Below are 12259 nucleotides of genomic sequence, written 5' to 3' on the forward strand. Positions count from 1 at the left end.
CTGGGTTGGGAAACACTGATCTAAAGTGCCGCAAAACCTTCTGTCCACCCATCTTCTAGTTGCTCATCTTGAGTAGGACAGTACGGCGCCATGACCCCTTACAGCCTGCACTCCGGCTGAGCAGTTTTATTGTATGTGTTTTTCTTTGTTTTAATTAGGATTCAATGCAATATAAGGTATTGTACTTCATCCGTATCATTTTTCTTTACAAATCACCATTTACATGCATAAAGCGGAGATCCGCAGTGCTGAGCGCCATCTGGCGGCCGGTTAGCAGAGACAGCTCTGATTTGCAAAGGGACATTAGTGTGCATGTGGCGACCTGCCCGAAGGGGGCGCTCCTGCTCCCTGGAGGCCGCGCCTCTACGCGGTCATACAAAGACTGGCATCTACTTTCAGTATAAATCCCTTAATTAGGTTGCAGCGTAGACTGCAGTGCCACTGGAAGTTAATTTACAGTATCTACAGTAGCTTTTTTTTTTATTACTCCTGGTTCTGGCGACGCACTGCGTATGCAGGTCTTTGTTGTATTGCTACCTCAGATCGGGCTAAAAAGAAGACATGTCCGCAGACTGCTGTGTTCAGATTATTAACGCATGCTAAATCCACCCAAAGCATTGGATTAAGGGTTGTCCCAGTTTCACAAGTTTCACTGTGATTTTTGCCCCCAGGGGAATTCTCAAAGAGGTTGCTTCTTCGAATCTTTGCCCCTGATCGTAATGGGCGCAGTGTCAGGATTTAAAATATGAATATAAGTGACGAATGGAGACGGTACAATATGTGATCATTCCCTCATCCCTGGGATGTGTACTTTGAAGGGCCTGATTTGGCGGTAGTATTAAATAACGCTCTATTATTATCACTACTGAGTCATTCTTTTAATGAACTAAGTTTTTTCTGTATACGAGCATTAGTCACGCTCTATTGCGGGACGAGTTTTTTTTATAGGGTACGTGTCAGAATAATCAAAGATGCTTTTGTGAAGCTTTCCGGGTGACACTTTTTATTTTAATTTGTGTGAGTCTATGTCTTTTTAACTGAATCCGAAGTTTTATTTGTAACATCTGGAATAAATCAAATCATTGTACTAAAACATATCCCCACCAGATGGCGACACAGTGCTGAAAATAAAAACCTCGATTTTATTCTCTCACTAAAATGGGAAACTGCACAAACATAACTCCCCAGTATCGTAATTTTATATTTGTTATTTTCGTAAGTACCATAAAAATAAAGATTATGATTTTAATAAGAGTCATGAGTGCCGGCTATGTTTTAATACAAATAAAATTAGATAAAGAAATCTTTTTAAATTAAACGTATAACCCAAACTGGGCACTGGTGTGAAAAACAGGGCACACAGCCCTGCGGTCGGGTCTTTGAATCAGTGCGCCCTGCGGATAATCGGACAGCTGGGTGCGCGTCCCCGCAGCGCGTCCCCGCTGCGGCAGGAAACATGGCGGCGCTCCCGTCTCTGGCACAGGTATGATCTGTCTGAATGATGTTTAGGACGCTTTTGACTGCCTGATGAATATTATTTGAAGGAAAAGCTGATGATTGAGGTGTACGGGCTCGTCTGGGCTTATGCCGGGTTGGGTGTCCCTGTTGGGTTCGGCTGTCCTATTCAGCTGTCACCAAGCTGACACGGAGCGGTCCTGTTAAAATCAGAGCCCGGCTTTGCCTGGCGCGCACTCTATTCTCCTGTCCGTGTCCCAGTCCGGCACATGTCCGCTGGTAAATGACACCGATCCGCTCTTACAGATCCGCATAGCCGGTCAGGTCTTTAATGGGGAACTGCCGTTTTAATTGAAATGCCGCCTGTGTATTTTCATAAAAGATCCTAAATCATACAGCTGACATCGTCTTTGTCGCTATTCCTCTATGTTTTCCGGCTGGCTTTTTAAACCTTTAAATGTTTTTTGCTTTGATTTCCTCCTTATAATTTTTCCACGTGTGACAAGATGTCCCATGTTTTTCTTTATGTCTGGTAAGATATGTGTAAGATTTAACCTAACATCCTTAAGTATGTGTAGGTGACAGGCTCTATTAATAGACTATGATACAATAAATGTATTAAGGATTTAACTGAAGCATAATGCTTCTTGGTTTAGTTTTATGTTGAAGTGTTTAGTGTCAGTTTCTGAAAGTCCTTGATCAATCTGCAGTGATATCCTGGGGCTAGCTGAGGATAATTTGGGAAACTTGCCGGTCTGGCTGATGTAGTGGGGTAATCCCATGAGAGCTGATCGTCTTTCTATTAACCATTAGTAAGTGAAACCGACCAAAGCAGGCGTGTCCCTTGTCCCTGTGGTGTCGTCACCCTGATAAGCAAACCCAGAGATCCATGGCGGTACGTGGCTGTCTGAGAGGGTCTTCCAGGAAGGGCTGCTTACACGCAGACCCACAGAAGGAAGTGCGATTAGGACAGAGTTGGCACCATCTGGCTCGTCGTCCGGACGGCCCATCCTGGAAATTTAACCTCTGAAACAGCAGGCAGATGTCCCCATATAGGCTGAACATCTCTGTCAACAGCTGAGGGAGTCAGGAAGGGTCTCCCTCATAGCAGACCGCCGTGGGTTCCATAAATGAGAGGTAGCTAACGCTATACCCTGTAGGAGAGTGCCGTGTGCTAGCCTGGCCCTGCCTCGCGCTCTCAGTCACGGGCCAGCCTCGTTACGGCTTTGTTTACCTAAAGCGGCCTTCCGTACCACACGCCCCTCCTTTGTGTTTGCGAGGGAGAATGTTTGCATGGCATCTGTGTTACTCTCTTCCTAAAGCGGTGTTTTTCTGTCCCTGCAGCTGTCCGGTGGAAACCCCATATATGAGAACTTCTACAGACAGGTACTGACAATGAGGCTGCCAACCTGCCCGTGTGTGTGTGTGTGTGTGTGTGTGTGTGTGTGTGTGTGTGCGGGAGGGAACATGCTGTCCTACTTGGAGGAGGGTGGGGGGGTCACATTGTAAAGACGTCCTGGCTGTAGTTTAGAAGTTTAATTTTACTTTTTATAAATGGAAACTTGTGGTCGACTTTCATGTTTCTATGGGGTAGGTTGGGATGATATATCACTTCATAGTGAAAGAGCCCATAGTGATTGTTAAACAGTTGTAGGGTGGACCTGTACTGCTGCAGGGTGGGGTAGATGATACACTTCAGTGACTCATAATTTGACCTCTATCAATCATGGTGTCGAACCACAATACCGAGCGCTGGATACTGCCAGCCTTGCCCTGATTCAGAATAATTCCTTGAAAAACATCTTAAGTGTTATTGTGGGTGAAGCTGGCTCTGTGTGGATGCACTTTGTCTCCCCCTGAAGGTCGATCCCAGAAGTACAGGCAGGGTGGGAGCCAGTGAGGCTGCACTATTCCTGAAGAAGTCAAAGCTTCCTGACAGTACTCTGGGCCAGGTGTGTGAGAGCATGTGTGTCGGGGATGCTGAGGTGTGTGGCTGCATGTGTGACTGGAATGTAAGGTAATCGACATGCGACTTCTGACCTTCAGATATGGGAGCTGGCAGACCCCAATGGAAAAGGCTTCCTGGACAAGCAGGTGGAGCCAGCCGCTATCACAGATCCCCCAGCTCGACTTGGCCGGGGGGCTCATTCTCATCTGCTGTTCTCCTGTCTTTGCAGGGCTTCCTGGTAGCTCTGAGGCTTGTGGGTCGAGCCCAGAGTGGTCAGGAAATCAGCCTCACTGGCCTCGAGCTCCCGGGACCCCCGCCCACGTTTGTGAGTGCTGAAGCACAGTGTGGCTAACGTTTGAGTAAAGTTTGAGTAATATCTGAGTAATGTTTGAGCAATGTAGGAGTGATGTTTCTTCACTTGTGTGTCTGTAACCTGGAGTGTTCTGTTTGCAGACTGACACAGGCAGTCCGATTCTGGGCAGCATGTCCTTGGGCGACGCCCACTGGGCTGTGAAGGTGAGGGAGCTTGATGTTGCTGACCGTGCTGGAGGAGTGACCGTGGCGGTCGCCTGGCTCTGCCCCCAGAATACAGGGGACTTTCAAAAGTTGCCGCATCCGCATCTTTGTTAAGTTCTGGGTGGCCCGTGGACCAGTGAAAAAACACTCTATCTGTCACTGTCCCCGCAGCCGGAGGAGAGGGAGACATTCAGTGACATTTTCGAGAGCCTGTCCCCAGTAAACGGACTGTTGTCCGGCAAGAAAGCAAAACCAGTGCTGATGAAGTCTAACCTGCCTATGGAAGTCCTGGGAAAGGTGAGTCTGTGTCCATCTGCCCCCTGCTGTGTCCGGCTGCATCCAGCTGCCCTGTAAATGCCCCCCCCCCCCCCCCCACTTCCCCATGATCCACAGGTGTGGGATCTCAGCGACATTGATAAAGACGGAAGCCTGGACAGAGAGGAGTTTGCTGTGGTGAGTTACGGAGGTTCTGTTGTCATCTCCGGTGCTGTACCTCTCAGGCTGAGCACTGGTGATCCCCCTCCCCCCCCCCCCCCCAGGCAATGCACCTGGTGTACCGCAGCCTGGAGCACGAGCCCATCCCCCCGAGTCTCCCCTCCGCCCTCATCCCACCCTCCAAGAGGAAAAAGGTCGGCTCCACACTCCCCGGCTCCGTGGTTGTCCTCCCGTTGACGCCCCCCCCAGCAAGGGACAGCCTACACTCCACCCCCACCCACACCAGCCTGGTATCGGTCCCCAGTAGCCCCTCCCCCAGGCCCTCACTCGAGCCACAGGTGCGTGCGACACCCCGGTGGGCTGCGTTTCCATGGTACCATGCGAATGCCTTAGCGTGTTAGCTTAGCGTCTCTGAGCCAGGTGTGCTTTCAAGGTGGGACTGTTGGTTGTCCTGCGGATTGTGGTTCTAGGGTGAGCCGGCTGTTTCCCTGAGATCTGCACGCAGTTTCTGGAATGCTGAGATCCGGCCTGGTCACATTCCTGTCGTTCCTGTCGTTCCTGTCGTTCCACATTCTGGTTTTTCCTGATCGTTGGGTTTTCCCTGCATCTTCACCTCAGTCCTCCGTAAACTGGGCGGTGCCGGCGGCAGACCGGGGGCGTTATGACGACATCTTCCAGAAGACAGACATGGACATGGATGGCCTGGTCGGTGGCCATGAAGTGAAGGAGATCTTCATTCATTCCGGGCTTTCTCAAAACCTGCTGGCCCACATCTGGTAAGTGGGGGGGAGGGGAGCTGTCTAGGGTGTGTGGTCTGGCCCGATCCGGCCCTGTGCAGGACGCAGCATCTAACCACTGGTCTTATAAACCAAAATGTTCTCAGAGGGACCATGTCAGACAGAAATGCAGGATACATGTAAATATATGGAACCTTTATCATGCTAAGGACGATGCAGGTTTGGGTAGAAAGACCACAAAGGGTGCCCCCCCCTCCCCCCCAGGTCCCTGGCTGACACCAGGCAGGTGGGGAAGCTGACCAAGGAGCAGTTCTCTCTGGCCATGCACCTCATCAACCAAAAGGTCTCCAAAGGGCTGGACCCCCCCCAGGCCCTCACCCCCGACATGCTGCCCCCCTCAGAGAGGGCTGCCCTGGAGGCTGTGAGTACCCTGAGCGGCTGGTCTGCTGAACTGGATTGTGGGAAATGGCTGGCGGCTCTCACTGGGGGCTTGGTGGTGAATGATGGTGTAAGTCATCCTCAATCTCTGGTGAAGAAAGAAAGGAAGAAACCGCGTATGGACTCATGTAGAGAGGTAGCTACCCTTCAATCCCAGCTCCAGGGCCCGGGTTTGAGTGAAACAATCGGTTACTAAATCAGTTAATGAATGGCTTTTAAGTTCAGCATAATAGCTCCTGAACTGAACCATATTTGGGTTATTGTGTTAAATAAGTTCTGGACCAGTTTAGGTTTCATGTGATTTCAGCTGTTCCATTCACTCAGCCATCAGGCTAATCAGCGAACCTGTAATTAATGAAGAAGACTGGGGAATAAAACCGACTGTGGGACTGAGATTGAGATTACAGGGACTCTGCTGTGACTTAGGCTGTCCTTCGGAGATCAGGACTGAGATGACAGGGACTCTGCTGTGACTCGCCACCCGGCCGCCATTAGGAGATCAGGACTGAGATGACAGGGACTCTGCTGTGACTCGCCACCCAGCCACCCTTAGGTGTTCAGGACTGACAATACAGGGAGTCTGCTGTGACTCGCCACTCGGCTGGCCTTAACCTCCTCTCTGGAGTAGCTTCTCTCTCCCCCTCTCTCCTCCAGCCCTCTCTCTTCCTCCCTCCCTGTCTCACTCTCTCCCCTTTTCTCTTCCTCTTTCTGCCTTCGTCTTTCCCCTTCTCCTTATCTCTTTCCCTCCCTCTCTTTCTACCCTCTCTTCTTCTCCCTCTCTCTCTCCCTATGTGTCTTTCCTCTATCCCTCTCTCCCCCTCTCTTCGTCTTCATCCCCCCTAAATTTCCCCCCATGTGTCTATCTTCCTCCCCCTCTCTCTCTTCCCCTTGGTCTCTCACTCTTTCTCTCCACAATGTCCATCACACCTCACTCCAAGCCCTGCTCTATCTTCTGTTTCTCTCTTCCAGAGCTTTCTGGGGTTCTTGCCCCACAGGGGGTTAGACACAACAAGCGTGTCGGAAATGCAGCATGTGAGTAACTCATGTTACTCACTCCTATATCCTCAGTATTCACTATATGTATATATACACACACACACACACACACACACACACACACACACACACACACACACACACACACACACACACACACACACATGTAGTGGTACCTCAGTTCTCAAACTCATTATAGCTCGAATTTCTTAAAAGTCGAACCAATCAGTTCGGAAAAAAAATTACCTGGAGCTCGATCTGAATCTCAGAAGTCAAACCGTGAACGCCGACCTAAGATAACTTGTATGTGCGGGGAAATGAGTCACGCCACACGTCTCTCAGCGGAAACAAAGGGAAATGCTTCAGTCTCAGCCTCACATTCGCTGTGATAGCATCCTGCATGTTTACACTAGCTGAATACATATATTTAGACAGTAAAAATACATTTAGACAATGATAGACAGTAACAGTAATTATTGTATAATAAAATACATTTAAAAATAAAGATTTCTTATTAATTATTTTAATATTAATGATAAACCATTAATACATTTAATTATAATAATATTGTCCTGCCGAGCGGGGACGGAACGGAGACAAAGGCGCAGACGTCAGGGTATCGGGGAATAAAGGGTTTAACTTCAGGTAAGGCAGGCAAAACGCAGACGGACAATACAATGACCGGACTGGGGAAACAAACTGAAACATGGAAGAAATACAGAGGGCTAATGACAACAACCAGAAACAGCTGATCACACTGGGATTCTACATGAGGTTAACGAGGGGGCGTGGCACACGGAAGGAGCGGACGATCGGGGCAGGACACATTGTTTTTTTTAACTTTACACATTGTTTGGATACATTTATTTTCTCACTTTACAAATTACTGTTTTGATAAATGTGCTTAGATGTGTTTAGTACAGTATATGCTCTTCTTGTTTTATCCAGTTCATTTTGTGTTTAAATGCTAAAAAAAAAACATATTTAGGTGTAATCTTTTGGGGCCGTGAACCAGTTAATTGGTTTTCCATTATTTCTTATGGGGAAAATTCGGTCACAACTCAAACTTTTTAGGATTTGATCCGGAGTTCTGAACGGATTAAATTTGAGTTCTGAGGTACCACTGTGTGTATGTGTGTGTGTGTGTGTGTGTGTGTGTGTGTGTATATATCTGATGTGCACACACACACATACACACACACCCCTGGGTAACAGCCATCTGTATGGGTCTGTGTTCTTGGCTTCATCTCAGTGTGAGCATTCAGATGTCAATGCTGCCCCCTGCTGGTAGCACCACTTAATTTAATTTAGGTTAATAAACCCTAAATGAACATGTCAACAACATGCACACAGATGACCCGTAGCTTCTGGTTCATGCGCCATGTCTCTCCCCCTCCCTCAGGAAAGCTTGAACTCAGGGGGGCTGGTTGAGCTCACTGGGATCAAAGATCTGGATGATGTGAGCCTGGAGATTGCTGAGCTGCAGAGGTGAGCTGGCAATGGGATGGATTATTTTTGTATTTGTCCGCTTATCTGCAGTACCTCCTCTGTCCACCAGGGGTGAAACATGATTATTAGGTGTATCTTAAAGTGCATAAGAACATGTCTATTATCTGGCTGTGGTGACTTGTGTGGATTTAATCTTGAGATTGAATGAATAAAAGGACCCTATCAGGTTTTAGACCTAGTGGACAGGAAGCCATACAGGCCGACAGGCATCAGAGGGTGCTGTGCTGATGTGTCATTTCTGCGGTTTGTGTAGCTGATTCTGATCAATTCAGAATTGCAGATCATAAAAACCAGAGTGTGTTTTGTTCCTCTTTCTGCTCAGGGAGAAATCTTTGCTGGAGAAGGAGGTCAGGGAGAAGGAGGAGGCCATCAGGCACAAATCAAGTGAGGTGCAGGTGAGGGAGTCAACGTGGGGGTGCGGCCGGGCGGGTTCAGATGCTGTGCCTGTGACAGGAAGATTATTGGTTCAAATCCCGAGGTCAGGTGCATCATTTTGCTGTTAGGCTGTTTACCCCATTTTTTTATAGGTTTTTTATAGACTTCCTGTTTGATCCTGGGTCCCTTGGAAGGTGGTCTGCATCCTTAACGGCTGCGACACCTATTGTCCGACCTGATAAACAGCAGCTCCTTCTCTCGCACCCTGCCCACCGTGATAGGAGATGCAGAGGGACCTGGAGCGGGAGACCAGTGGCCTGCAGCAGCTGGAGGCGCAGAAGCAGGACGCCCAGGAGCGGCTGCAGGAGATGGACCAGCAGAGGGCGAAGCTGGAATCCATGCTGGCCGACGTGCGGCTCAAGTGCCGGGAGGAATCCCACACGGTGCGGCCCTGCTGAGCCTGTCTGCCTCTGGGGGCTCCGACATACAACAGACAGTCCCTAATGGCCATGTGCACCCGCAGGTCACCTCTCTGCAGAGCCAGATCCAGTCGCAGGAGGCGGACATTCAGAGCCAGGAGGCGGAGCTAGGAGAGGCGAGGGCGGAGCTGGGGCGCTTGCAGCACGAGGAGACTCAGCTGGATCAGAGCGTGCGTGCGGGCAGGACGCGGCTGGATGCTGTCACAAGGTCCCTCAAAGCCACACAGGAGGAGATCAGCCAGGTGAGGTGGTGGTGGTGGGGAGGGTGCTTACAGGGGGGCGTGGCCCTGTTTGCAAAGGGGCTGGGCTTCTTAATTTGATTGATGGTTAGGCTGACCAATCAGGTGCCGGTTGTGGTTCTGCCCCCTGCAGGCACGCAGTAAGCTGTCCCAAATCCAGGCCAGTCAGGAGGAGGTGAAGAGGACCATCGAGGAGTACGGCAGCATCCTAAACGGAACCGGCTCAATCAACCTGGCCGACACCTTTCCGCTAGAAGACGCCCAGGTGAGGAATCATGGGACTGAGCTGATTCCTCTGTAGCATCACGTTACTCTTGGCTCCATGACACCGACCCTGGAGACGGATTAGTAACCGTGATGGGATTCACTGCTTTTGCTCCCAGCAGGACCCTTTAAGGACAAAGGCCTCCCCGTTCCCGGTGCCGTCCCAGGAGCTGACCTCTGACCCCTTCCCGACGGAGGACCCCTTCAAATCAGACCCCTTCAAAGGTACCCCTAATCTGACGCAGTGGGGTTGCCGACGGCCTTGCTGGCCCAGTGGGGGCTCACGGGATCTGTTGCAAATTTTGTGCAGTGGAGGGGGGTTTATTTCAGGGAGGGCAGAGGCAGGAGATCTGGGTGCCCACACTCGCACTGCAGAGATGCCGTTTGCACAACTGCCAACAAGATAGCAAATCCGAGTGTGGGTCGGTATTGGGGGAATAAGCCACGCCTCCATTCTGAAGCCCCACCCACACTCGTGCTGAAGCCCTGCCCCTCCACGCTGAAGCCCTGCCCCTCCACGCTGAAGCCTCACCTTCAAACTGACCCTCTGACCCTTGCTCCTTACAGACACGTTTTCCGGTGACCCTTTCAAAGGCAGTGACCCTTTCAAGACATCCTCATCCGATGGCTTCTTCGAGAGGGACCTCTTCTCGCCATCTGCGTCGTTCGGCCCCTCCTCCAGGGTAACAGAGCTGTGAGATCGCATCCAAATCTGTAAGGACCTCTTTGTGAGAGTTTAACCCCCCCCACCCCTCTCTCTCTCTCAGGCTGCCTCCGTTGGGCCCAAATCAAACACTTCAGGTAAGCTGGTCCAGAAGGTTCCGGGGAAGGCCTGGGTCCTGGGGGGTCGCTCTTAACAGCTCTCCCCCAGTGATATTATTATACGGAGTGTGCAGTTTGGTTGCGGTGAGCAGTGTGTGTCACTATGCCCCCCCACCCTGTCACTGACAGTAACACACTTCCCCAATTCCTGTACACACTGACACCCCCTTCCTGTTCCATACTAGTGAAAACCGTGCAGGCAGAAGTGACCATGTGCGTCTGTGTCATTCCACGTGATCAGGACCTTCCTGCTTACTCAACCCCCCCTCGCCCCCCCCCCACCACAGTTAGCATTCCCCTCCCGCTCCCCGGCACCTGACCCTGGGTCCTTGCGTTTGACACCATTGCCGTGTTTCTCTCACTCCCTCCCAGACCTCTTCAGAGCTTCCGACCTCTTCAGCAGCAGCGACTTCGCCGACTTCAGTCACATGACGAAGGTGGGGGGAGCACTGATCATGTGACTGTCACAGAAGGCGCCTCCTTGGATCCTGCCCCCTTAAGGCTGTAGGTGTTTAGGCTCCCAGGTCTCATGCTGCCTTGTTACTCCGCAGGGCCTGGTGGACGACCCCTTGGCCCGGAGGCAGCACAGCCCGGCGAGGTCCCCGGCAAGGATGGGACCCCCCCGGCCCGCCCCCCCCAGCGGTGAGCGGCCCGACATCACCGAGCATCCAACGGGGGGCAGTCAGATGTTCAGCCCCCCCCCCAGTTAACATATGCAACCGTTCCCACGGGTTCGCTAGATACTATAAACAGGAAGGGCGTGTGGGCCGAGATAAGCCATGATCTCTGCGCCGCGTGTGTGTGGCTGTGTGTGTCCGTGCAGTCAGAGATAGGCCAGCACCCCCCCACACACTCTATGGCACCGCTCTGCTCGTGGGTGACAGGGCCAAAAGCAGAAGTGTTATCAACTCAACCGGCTTCCCGTCCAAACCGCGTGTTCAGAGGCCGTGCTTGTCAGTGTCACTGCCCAAGTGCAAGCAGGAGCGACTATCTGCTGTGAGTGTGTGTGTGTGTGTGTGTGTGTGTGTGTGTGATGATGATTGTGTCTGACATGATTCTGAGTCAATTATTAGCAGAGTTGTGTGGCCTCCTGGGAGGGTTGTGGGGTGTCTCCCCCCCCCCCCAGCTCTCCTGAAGCAGGTCTGCCCTCTGTGTGCTCATGCTGCATTCATGCCATCCGTCATGCAAGTTGCCTTGGCGGCTCCAGCTGCTTGCGCCTACCACCGGGGGGGGGGTGCCGCTTGTGGCCGCTGGCACTGTGACTGCGCTGCGGTTAGCGCCCTGAGAGGCCACCGCCCTTTCTCAGGCAGCGCTGGGAGCCCGCTCACCCCTGCGTGACCCTGGCCCTGATTCACCACAGCTCTAGCATGACCCCCCCCCCCCCTGCCACAGGGGAGACTTTGCTCTCTGCCCCACAAAGTTATTTGCAAAGACCAAGAATAAAATGTGTAGAGATGTGCTTGTGTCCCTGATGTTAAAAAAGGAGTCCTGGGGGCGAGGGGGTGTGGGGGGGGGGGGGGGGGGTGTTTACTCTGCTCACTGAATCTCTGTATCGCATCTCTGTGGTTCACCGCTATGCTGCATCCTCATTCTAATCAGTCTATATTAGTCCCATTTGTTAAACTGGCCCTTCGTTAGGTCAGGGTTGTGTGTGTGTGTCTGAGCAGGTATACCTTACCTTATGGGGACACAATGTCCCCACAATGTGATAAATACCCATTTTTTTCCCTTATGGGGACCAGTTTTAATAAAAATCTGTGACTGCAATGAAAAAACTTAAAATGTAAAAAAAAACTTTTGGTTATGGTTAGGGTTGGATAGGGGTTAAGGTTGTCATAGTTAGCGTTAGCATTTTTCCCATAGAAATTAATGAGCGGTCCCCATAAAGACATGTTTACCCATGTGTGTGTGTGTGTGTGTGTGTGTGTCAGTGTGTAACACTCTGTCTGTCTCTGTCTTCCTCTGCAGCAGCCTGGAAGTGAGGTCAGGCTGGAGCAGTCAGGCTCTGGAGGTCCTGCTTGCCCCCCCCCCCCCCCCCCCCCCGAA

General features: G+C 51.3%; 1 protein-coding gene across 4 annotated transcripts; it reads left to right on the plus strand.

Moving 5' to 3' along the window:
• The first annotated feature begins 1338 nt into the window (after nucleotides 1-1338).
• Nucleotides 1339-12245, plus strand: LOC111847688 (epidermal growth factor receptor substrate 15-like 1). Of its 4 annotated transcripts, none has more exons than XM_072704124.1 (23): nucleotides 1339-1483; nucleotides 2800-2841; nucleotides 3318-3407; nucleotides 3502-3549; nucleotides 3633-3728; nucleotides 3857-3919; nucleotides 4091-4216; nucleotides 4313-4372; nucleotides 4459-4692; nucleotides 4973-5130; nucleotides 5356-5512; nucleotides 6499-6561; nucleotides 7928-8013; nucleotides 8357-8429; nucleotides 8691-8852; nucleotides 8933-9130; nucleotides 9261-9392; nucleotides 9511-9616; nucleotides 9959-10074; nucleotides 10159-10192; nucleotides 10586-10650; nucleotides 10765-10855; nucleotides 12182-12245. In XM_072704124.1, the coding sequence occupies exons 1-23, from the start codon at nucleotides 1457-1459 to the stop codon at nucleotides 12193-12195; spliced, it is 2241 nt and encodes a 746-aa protein (XP_072560225.1). In that variant the 5' UTR covers nucleotides 1339-1456; the 3' UTR covers nucleotides 12196-12245. The 4 variants fall into 4 exon arrangements, with proteins under 4 accessions (XP_072560225.1, XP_072560227.1, XP_072560226.1 ...); XM_072704126.1 differs by having other exon boundaries at nucleotides 9514-9616; XM_072704125.1 differs by having other exon boundaries at nucleotides 12185-12208.
• The last annotated feature ends 14 nt before the right edge of the window (nucleotides 12246-12259 follow it).

Source organism: Paramormyrops kingsleyae, chromosome 21 (assembly GCF_048594095.1).
Source record: "Paramormyrops kingsleyae isolate MSU_618 chromosome 21, PKINGS_0.4, whole genome shotgun sequence".
Classification (NCBI taxonomy): Eukaryota; Metazoa; Chordata; class Actinopteri; order Osteoglossiformes; family Mormyridae; genus Paramormyrops; species Paramormyrops kingsleyae.

Excerpts from the sequence above, each read along its gene's own strand:
- LOC111847688 (XM_072704124.1), top strand. The coding sequence starts at position 1,457 with ATGGCGGCGCTCCCGTCTCTGGCACAG. Across the intron at positions 8,853-8,932 it reads GCCGGGAGGAATCCCACACG|GTCACCTCTCTGCAGAGCCA; the intron begins GTGCGGCCCTGC and ends GTGCACCCGCAG. Across the intron at positions 9,393-9,510 it reads TTCCGCTAGAAGACGCCCAG|CAGGACCCTTTAAGGACAAA; the intron begins GTGAGGAATCAT and ends TTTTGCTCCCAG.